The 9,825-nt window shown below is 43.0% G+C and overlaps 1 protein-coding gene across 1 annotated transcript; it reads right to left on the bottom strand.

Annotated features, from left to right (window-relative positions):
* Positions 1-944: 944 nt before the first annotated feature.
* nr1d2a (nuclear receptor subfamily 1, group D, member 2a) lies at positions 945-9,517 on the bottom strand. Its single transcript, XM_023802624.2, has 8 exons — positions 9,081-9,517; positions 7,326-7,550; positions 6,540-6,628; positions 5,543-5,687; positions 4,373-5,055; positions 3,678-3,863; positions 3,121-3,331; positions 945-2,433 (listed from the first exon to the last, which is right to left on the bottom strand). The coding sequence occupies exons 1-8, from the start codon at positions 9,097-9,099 to the stop codon at positions 2,237-2,239; spliced, it is 1,755 nt and encodes a 584-aa protein (XP_023658392.1). The 5' UTR covers positions 9,100-9,517; the 3' UTR covers positions 945-2,236.
* Positions 9,518-9,825: the final 308 nt, after the last annotated feature.

Here is a 9,825-nt window from a genome sequence, read left to right as displayed (position 1 = left end):
CTGGATCTGAATTACCCAACTCTGGTGCTGGTACAGTGCTTCATGATGTCTTGTACTCCATTATTTGTATAAAAGAGCAACATAAATCTGAATGAGGAAGAAGATATGAGTCTTTGTACCTTTTATAAACCGCTTATGTCAAAACATAGTGTTAGCTATAGCACAGAAGGCGTTAAAAGAATTAAAATGCCAATGTTCTTTCACACATCAGGAAATAGCTTAAGTTAATTGGAAATGTAGTATCTATTTCCTCAAAATGAGTTGGTTATATGTGATTATATTTTATAAGCCAGCTAGCAGAAAGTATGACTTTACTTCAGAAAATATCAGTGAATATTTACCAGAATTTTCAAAGAACACTGCAACAAGCAAAAATGATTCAGTGAGTGACCAATATAGCTTGGGGTAGGTGGTGATTTAATCATTTTTACAGTAACAGGTTAGTGTGGTAGTTAGATTTGTCAGACTTCACAGAACAACAAAGAGAGAGTCACTTTTACCAGCTGGCTTGCAGCCATTTAGATCGGATTTAGTAATCTGGTTGCATCTGATTGGCATTGGTTTAAATCTTCAAGAGTATTAGTAGAACAATAAAGTGAATGTTTTAAATATTTGATGGATTCCTTCTGTTCATGTTGTTTGTGACTCATTAAATGAGCTTTGTACATGGTGAATAAAGAGAATTTTGTGTTTTCTTGTCACCATAGCAGCGTTCTATTAAGGCATTTTGACTATACTGTAATGTATACCTAGTAGACAGGTTGTTTGTGAAGAAATTTGTGTGTTTAAGTTTTTATTTGTTTTAGTACATATTTCTGGTCATTTCAGAGTGCAGTCAATTTGGAATAAACCTTTAAAAAAAACCCATAAACTATTGCTGTTTCAATTATAACAGACACTTGAACATTTAACACTACCTATTATTCAAAAAACCCACAACAGAACTTGCTCTTCTGTTTATTTATAACTTTACATTTTATATATATATTATATATATAGTGACAGATAAAATAGGGTGTGAAACAGGGATAGACAAAGACTGAGTGACTGATACTTATGTGAAAACGTATATATAATTAAGGATGTGTCTCTTTGGAAAGAGCACAGACAGATTACAGTGAGAGAGTGAGGACTGGGGGAACTGGGGAAAGCAAATGTGATAGAGAGCCGCGCAAAATATCAGACAATCTGTCAGGCAGATTGCAAGAAAAATGAACAGGAAGTTAACACAATTTCCAAAAATAGAAAAGGCCGCTATTAGATTAGCAAACCATCTTCATATTTGGGCCACACTGCGAGTTCTGGGTTTTTGTAGGTGAGCGTCATTTACACACACACACACACACACACACACACACACACCTACACCTGCCGGGAATTTGCTCGCCACAGACACGCATGATGCACGAAATGAGCCTGCGTACATCTCAAGTGTCGGCGACGAGCTAGCCCAGTTAGACGCAACGCGCACACAAACCACACCTCATCTCCGAAAGAATCTCAGCACTGAACTAGCAGTATCAGGCATTGCCAGGGTTAAGGTTAGGCACCAGTATGACATGCCCATCTAGATAGAACCCATTTTTTTTACATTACACATCATAGCAATGCAACAAAAGAGGAGAGTAGTATATATAAACCTGCAGTTATGCGTTTCACATTTGTCTCTCTGCTTTAGAAAAACATGATATCTGAAATTACTCCCCAGAACAGCAACAGTGCTCTCGTGTGATATAATATTGAATACTACTGAAACAGTAAAACCGCAATATGTCTGTCTGAATTTCCAACAGAGGTAGAATGTTTATAATGAAATCAGCACGCCGACAGATATCTACACCGCGATCAAGCCAAACAAGCTTTTCCTGCGGAGAAAGTGCTGGGTCACTACAGACTCCTTCTTCAGCACCACACCAGCTTCTGTGAAACCAGAACCTCCACATGTTCTACTTTGGCTTGGACTTACATTCATGCTTATTAAGTACAGTATGTCTCAAAAACACAAAGGAAATAACATCAAAATGGAAATAACTGGAAAGTGGATGGTTTTATATTGCACTGAACGATAACAAAGTGCTTCTTAAGTTCACAGATCTGCAAACCTTTGATAAATGTGTGCGTTTGTTTGGGCTTGGGGGGGTTCTGTGAGGCACACGCTGCCATTCACTCGTGGTCCCCTTTTCTGACAGTTCTGTACAAAGCGAATGAAGACGTCTGCATGAACGTTTCCTGTGGGTCAGGCATGCACTTTGAAGGTCAGCAGCTCCTCTGAGTGCACGCTGTTGAGGGAGCGCAGTTCCGGAAGCTTCAGCAGCAGCTTGGTGAAGGTCGCCACCGCGTTGGCGTGGTTCTTCATGATGAGACTCCTCAGGGCGCGGATCAGGGTCTCCTGCAGAGCCTCCACGGAGTTCACGTTCTCGATGCCGGAGCGGTCTGGATGAGGATGACACATTTGCTGAGGTTACACCAAGACTCCTGGATACGGGGTCATGTAGCTATAATTTAGCTACAGTCACAGGCATTTACGTTTTTATTTATTTAGCATTTATCTCGTTTTTTTTTTCCTCTCAAATCAATGTGCATTTTTTGAGACTGAAGCAACTAGGGCAGAGTTAAGGGCCTAGCTCAACCTGCTGACCCTGGGATTTGACCCTGGGTGACCTTATGACTGACAGGAACGGTGTCCTAACCCACTGAGCCACACACTACCCCTGCGAAAGTGCAAAGACTTGAACCCTGGTCTCACAGAAGTGAAGTAACAGTGCGAACCACTGCGCCACCCCCACTTCATGACTTTTGATTATATAACTAATGTCAGCTAAAGCTCCTGCAAGACATCCATCCATCCACTTTCCATTACTGCTGATTCAGTATAGGTTTACAGCAGAAAAAATTAAATAATATCCCTATTTTTGGTATATTTTGAACACATTCACTTATCTTTGCAAAGAAAACATACTCAATGTCCACATACAATTGGGACACAGTGATATTGTAGGTAACATTTTGGTCAGACAGCCACCTTCCCTCTGCTTGATGCATTCAGAGGATCTTTACTTTGAGACAGAAATACTCCGCAGTAAAGTATGTTCCCATGAAGCATGCGGCTTATGCACTGACCTGCAGAAACCAGGACGACGGCGGTGAACAGGCTCATCTCCTCCTCGCGGAGTTTCAGTGCCGCCAGCTTCTCGCTGAACTCAAACATGGACGTCAGCAGGTCACCGGCCCCCATGGAGCGCAGCGCCTCCACCCTGTACTTCTCGCCACCCAGGAAGGTCACCGTGCGGTCCGTCGAGTCGAACAGCGATGCAAAACGTACAACTAGCACCTGCCGAAACAAATCCTTCCTCAGTCCAGATTGAGAAGATTTATTTATTTGTTTGCAGTAATTATGCCATACTGGCTGACTGTAATTGACCAACTTCTAGAAGGGTCTAGAATTTAGTGAGAAAAATACAATATATTCCCAGAAATTAACTGCATGCTGTTGTGATTATATGCTTCATGCATATAATCTGATTTTGATATAACTCAAAATAATATTCATTGGCATAAACAGCAGTTACATAAAAAACTGGGGTTAAAATTGAGGAAGAGATTAAAAAAACATAAAGAGAAAAAGTCCAGATTAAGTCTGTTCACGTGTTATTTATTATATTCACAGACGCGCATACCTCAAACGTTCCAGCCTTCAGCAGGCAGATCTGGTCTTGTTGGGAGAGGTCCCGAAATCCAGGAATTCGCTTTGCAAACTCCACTACCTCGCGAACTGCTGGAGTGAAGCTCATGGAGAACTCCGCCCAGATTTCATGGCTGGATTTGCACGGGTTCACGAAGGGTGACAGGTTCATGGGACACACCTGTTATGGAGGAATGACGGCAGCAGAGGTGGAGTTAGTGACACAAACGTCTATTTACGGTATTCCTCCTAACCGACAAGTCAACATAATTGATAAGAAATCAACCCTGGACAAGGTGCCTTCCACTCTGCTGCAGAATATCATGACACACATGTTCACATATTGTGTCATAATGTGAAATACCCATTAAATCAAATTAACCAATTAAAAGATTCAGTCCTTTCAAGAATTCATTCAACAAACACAAATGTAATAGAATAATACAGTTTTATACTATAAAACTTTAAGTATAAAATATTATACTTTCAGCCTGGTTCCTTTGAATAATTTTAGAACAGTCCAACAGATTACAAACCACCAAATAAACTAGCTAGTAAGTAAATAAGTTTAAATAATAATTGCTGCGTTTACTTGATGACAATCTGAGCAAAATGGAAATTAATTTGTCCTGACCCAAAATTTCAGTTCTGGACCTAGAAACAGGTGTGGCAGTTGTACTGCTTACTCACCAAGTGCATCCTATTCCCTGTGGTCCAGGACGACCCAGCAAAACCTCCACCAGCCTCGACGATATGATGGCCTTTGAATGGCCGGCTATCTGTGTAGGCGGGACAGTGACTGGTAGGGGGGCTTTTATATTGCTGGTCTGGACAGTGGTTGAGGAAATCGTCCCTGTAGACTCTGTTGGTCTCTTGCTGGTCTTGTTGGGGGGGCAGGCTACAGTGTCCCATTGTAACGTGATCGTTCCAGTGATTCCAGTTCACTTGCTGCTCATCACTGCCGGCGCTCCCCTGCCCGGGGACGCCAGGAGATTGCGGGACCTCAGGCTCCGTGCCGCACTGCTCTTGGTTGTACATAAAGTTCTCCTTGTGCGCTGTGGTCACTGTCCCGATGACCTCTTCCTCCCCGCTGTCTGAAGAGAAGGAAGACGTGGATTGTGGGGAGGCGCTCATGGCTCCCCGGGGTTTGACGTTGTAGGGCTTCTCCTGAGGGCTTGGAGGGGAAGAAGCCGGCGAGCTCGGTGACGGGGAGCCTTTGGGATCGACGTGGATTTGCTTGGTGGGACAGAGAGCCGCCTGGTTGCCGTGCAGCTGATCATGCAGCGGGCTGCTCATCATGCTGTTCATGGCGCTCTGCATCTCCAGAAGCATGCGCTGCTTCTCACGCTTGGGAATGCGGCCAAACCTTACCGCTGTCGGAGGATGAAAAGAAAATAGGGGACATCATTACCAAATAGCAGGTACGATGTTACAAAATATCAGCTATGATTAGGTCATTTTTTACATTTCACAGCAAAAATACTTCCCATTTTCAATTGAAGATTTCTACCATCTATTCCTATGACCTCCTAAAACCTTCATGTGAGTGAGAGATTCTAAAACTCAACATTTCAGTAATAGATCCATAAAATTAATCGATCATTAATAACTCGTGTTATTGATTAATTAAGGAAGTATTTGCTTTCGTAAACTTTTTGCAGTAATACAAAGCAAAGGGGAGCACAATTACGTGAGGACCACCACACCTCTTTCGTCTAACGAAACAAGAACATCACATATCTTGACATTTTAAGCTGAAGCCATACGAAGGAGCCACTTTCTGAGTGAGTTTTACTCTCCACTGGACTCAGGTGAAGGTAGGTTGCCCTAATGATCCATCATTACTGTTCTTCAGCTCACCGTCTCTTGACATTCCCACTGACAAGCACTTCTTGAATCTGCATTGCTGGCATCGGTTCCTGTTTATCCGCATGATGGGGCAATTCTCATTCTTAAGACACTTCTTGTACTGGATGTTTTGCTGGATGCTCCGCCTGAAGAAACCCTGTGGGATTTGACAGTAAGGTCTTTTATTATGACATTGGTGACAGTAAGGTCTTTTATTATGACACTGGCTGCATCTCCACCCTTCACCCACATAACAAGCATGCGACTTGGCTCGTCTGCGGAAATGAGTGAAAATAAACCATCTGTTTATCTCCATTTGCAAATCTGTGACTTGTATGTGCGTTCTGGAACGCGCATAGTCATCAGTTGCCAAACTTGAAATAAAACAAGGAAGACGAAAATGGCTTCTACTATGTTTATAAGTGGAAATCCACATTTCAAAGTCTAATTAAGAGTGTTGTAAATCATCTTTCTTCATAAATGGAGCTGTGAGCAGAGGCTCAAATCGTTAAAGATATGTACCTATTCTGCATTAATTTGAAAAGGAAAATGGATTTGCACTCCGAAATGTCATATCATATTTACATCATTTCTTGTGGATAAAAAAGCCAATCAACGAAAACTCTCAATTTGATCATTATCATTATCATACAGATGAGGCCCGTTAAGAAATGTTTGTCCCTGCTTGCAAGTGCTTGATAAATAATCTTTACAGTATATTTATTTTCAATAAGTACTATTACCTTCTTCAGAGTATGAGCCACTTGTCTTCCTGGTTTATTTGTCTAGGCCACTATGCCACTAGTTCACGTCACCAATTTTATTAGTTGTTAGAAGGCAGCTCTCATCCTTTTTTAAAGATGAAGTTGCTAATTAAATGGTTAATTATTTTTGTTTGTCTGCACATGTTGGGGCCCGAGCAGATCAGCATTTACGGCAGGGGGTACAGGCCACCCACTGGTCATTTATCTCAAAGTTCAGTTTAATGGTCTCCGCCCGACTTCCTCACCTTGCAGCCCTCGCAGGCGTGGACGCCATAATGGAAGCCTGATGCCACGTCACCGCATACCTTGCAGAGTAACACCAAGCCACTGACCTCTGCCAACACAGGAAGGGAAACCACCCATATTACAACAGAGCTCAGTCCCAGGTCCTTCTACAGATACGATATAAGACGTCTTTTTCAAGTAAGAACATGCCATAAAACATGCCCCATCTTGCTCACCATGAGACACACAGACACATAAACAAGTGAGGGCAAACTTGGGGGTCACAGCACAGGGTCGGCCAGTGAGCAGCACCCCTGCAGTTGGGGTTAAGGGCCTCGCTCAAGGGCCCACAGACATGTGACTATTCTGCCGAGGCTGGACCTCAAACAGGAGACCTTCCAATGACAGACTTTGCTCACTGAACTACACATTGCCTACTAATATATATATATGTGTAAAGATCACACATGGGCTGCTGCTTCCCCTGGTATGGTGTGTGATAATGCCAGTAAGGACCGTGACCAGAAGGTCATCAGTTCAAATCCCACAGTAGGCAGAGTCACGTCCCCAGTGTGCCCTTGAGCAAGGCCCTTAACCCCAACTGCTCTAGGGAATGGCTGCCCCTGTGTTCTCAATTGCATGTCACTTTAGATAAAAGCGTCTGCTACCTAAGTAACTGTAAATATATTTACTAGAATGAATGCTTATAATCTATTTACATACCAGCAACACCACAAACAGGCTAAGACTTGCATAAGCAGTTTATTTGTCTTTACTAGACTGCGTGACGATCTCGGATGACTTACTAGAAGCGCCGCAATCAGTGTTGGGTACAGAGCGTGCCATCCTCTCTGACCCATGAGGGGGCCTGGTCACGGCGAAAGGAGTCTTGGCAAAGACGTCACATCTCTGGCTCAGGGACGGGTGGAGGGGCGGAGGAGACGGCTGCTGGCTGCTGTCGGAGCTGTCGCTGAGACACGACTCCGGGCTCGAGGAGGAGCTCGATGAGTGGATGTATGCGATGACTCCCCCTTGGAGGACAGGGGTGACAGACAAGCGGTGTCAGTGCAGACAGAACCCCAGGCGGGCTTTTGCAGTGTTTTTCCCATGTTTTTCCCATGTTTTTAGTAGATCACCTTAATGACAAGTCTAATGGCAATGTATATTTTTAAAGTTTATTTTTAGTTACTTCTGTAGAGGTACTCATTATAACCAGGGGTGCAGGAGCCAGGGGTGGGGGAGGTGTTCCTCCTATATTTAATTTGGCATCATTCGTCCCCCCAAAAGTAGACCTTTGCATTTAAATTATTCAGTAATGCCTCCATGAATATCAAATTAAATTCTTTCCCACGCCCATGGTTACAAAGACAAATTTCCAGTCTCAAACTGAATAAGTTCCATAGATTCTGTATTTAGACATTGTTCCATATAACTTTATTAAACCTTGTAATTTGCGGACAATGTACATTGTTACACTACCGTTAAAAGCAAAGTTACTGCCAATGGGTTTATGGATAGCAAGTTAAAACACTATTTTTGACTTAACCTTTGGAATGTACAGTGAAATGGATCGTAGTTTTCTCAACAACCAAGCTGTAACAATAAATGACACTAGTTATGACTTGTAGCCTGCCCAATATAGAAGAAATAACATAAACAGACCAAGTAGCAAGTATGATTTAACCACTGGGTTAAACTTTATTACGGCAATAAAACAATTCATTGCTGTTTATCTCTGTCGATTGTACAGCGTGTTCCCACAAAACGATGACGATGTAAGACTTCTCTTTGGCTTCTATTTAAACCCATGGATACAGTGGATTATAAACTGCCTTATGAATGAACAACAAGGGTTCCCTAACAGCTATTTAAAGTGCCTTATGGCATAGGAGTTTGAAAGTGAGACTGCGACAGCCCTTTCTCGGACCCGCGGAGGTCACGCATGACAGGCAGATGAATGAACGCGCTTCCCGGACACGCCTCCGCGCGCGCCTCTCACACGCTCACATTTTCTCCGGGAAAGCGGAAAACTAGGTCATGGCCGCGAGCTCCCACCCCTCACGTGGACTCGCAGCTTGTCGCCGCACCAGTACACCTCGCGCAATTATGCAACGTCTACGTCACATGCAGCGCTCGGCCAATCAGCGACAGCGAGCTGGGAGCGTGTACACAGTCACACATGGCTAGCGTGTTCGGTACATGTGAGTAAATGTACTTCTATAGGGAGCTATGAGTGCACTACGAACGTACATTTATAAATATATAAATACATAATGTCTGACATAGAATTAACAAAACAGGACGACTGAAGCCTTACATGCATGTAAGAGATATAATGGCGAAACAGAAAAAAGTGCGTTAAAACCTTGCACGTAGATTGAAGAAATATATTGTTACTAGTCATTTAGCCCCTAAGAAAATGTCATTCTGACGGTTATTTTCCTTTACAGACAGGCTACTGAATATCTAAAATCCCGGAAAGTGCAACAAATTAAAATGACACATTTCTATGGATTACACATTTCCATTTGTTTCACAATATTAACGATTTTCTGTCTTACCAGCCTTTGTCGATGCCATATCTTCCGACCGTTTAAGACCCGAAATCCAAAGTTTGAAGTAGTTGAAACAGAAAGACGGTACGTGTCTTTCTGTATCGAAGCTATTTATATTTGTAGGTTGGCGCTGACTCGTAAACACACCTAGCAAGCCAAGAACACTCTACACTTAAATGTGATCCCGCAGTCGACGAAGTTTACTATTTTTAATAAAATAAGCAAACACCGGCGACTTGCTGAATAGACAGTTCAATATTGGCCCATGCTTTCTTTCCTCTGCGAAATATCCCACTCGATAAATGAAATGGGTACTTGGACGCTGATGGAAATCAGAGTTGTGACTTTGACTGCTCTACTGTAACCTCGACCGTAATACTGAATTTTGCTCTTTAGAACAACTGCACTGGCTGTCCGGGACTGAATGTTCTAAGCAGCGCTAGCACGTGACCCAGCGCCCGGCCCCGCCCCCTGCCCCCGCGCTTGAGTCACTGTAACCCAGTGACACACTTCTGCAGTTCAAAGACGAGAATCCTCAGGGAACTTCCTCAAGTCTCGCTCGCCTCGGTTTGTCTCGTACTCGGTACCGATCTGATCAGCACAGGTTCGTGTGGGTTTACTGAAAAGTGTTTGGTTTCCAATGGCACGAAATGTTGAGATGTTTTGTGCCTGAAGTTATCAGATTTAGTATGTCGGTATCTTAAAATACCCGGAGAAATGGAAAGGCCATCGTTTAATCATTTAATATGTA

This window comes from Paramormyrops kingsleyae, chromosome 9, assembly GCF_048594095.1.
Source record: "Paramormyrops kingsleyae isolate MSU_618 chromosome 9, PKINGS_0.4, whole genome shotgun sequence".
Lineage (NCBI taxonomy): Eukaryota > Metazoa > Chordata > Actinopteri > Osteoglossiformes > Mormyridae > Paramormyrops > Paramormyrops kingsleyae.
Note: the sequence above shows the minus strand (reverse complement) of the source record. Positions and strands in the feature narration are given on the sequence as shown.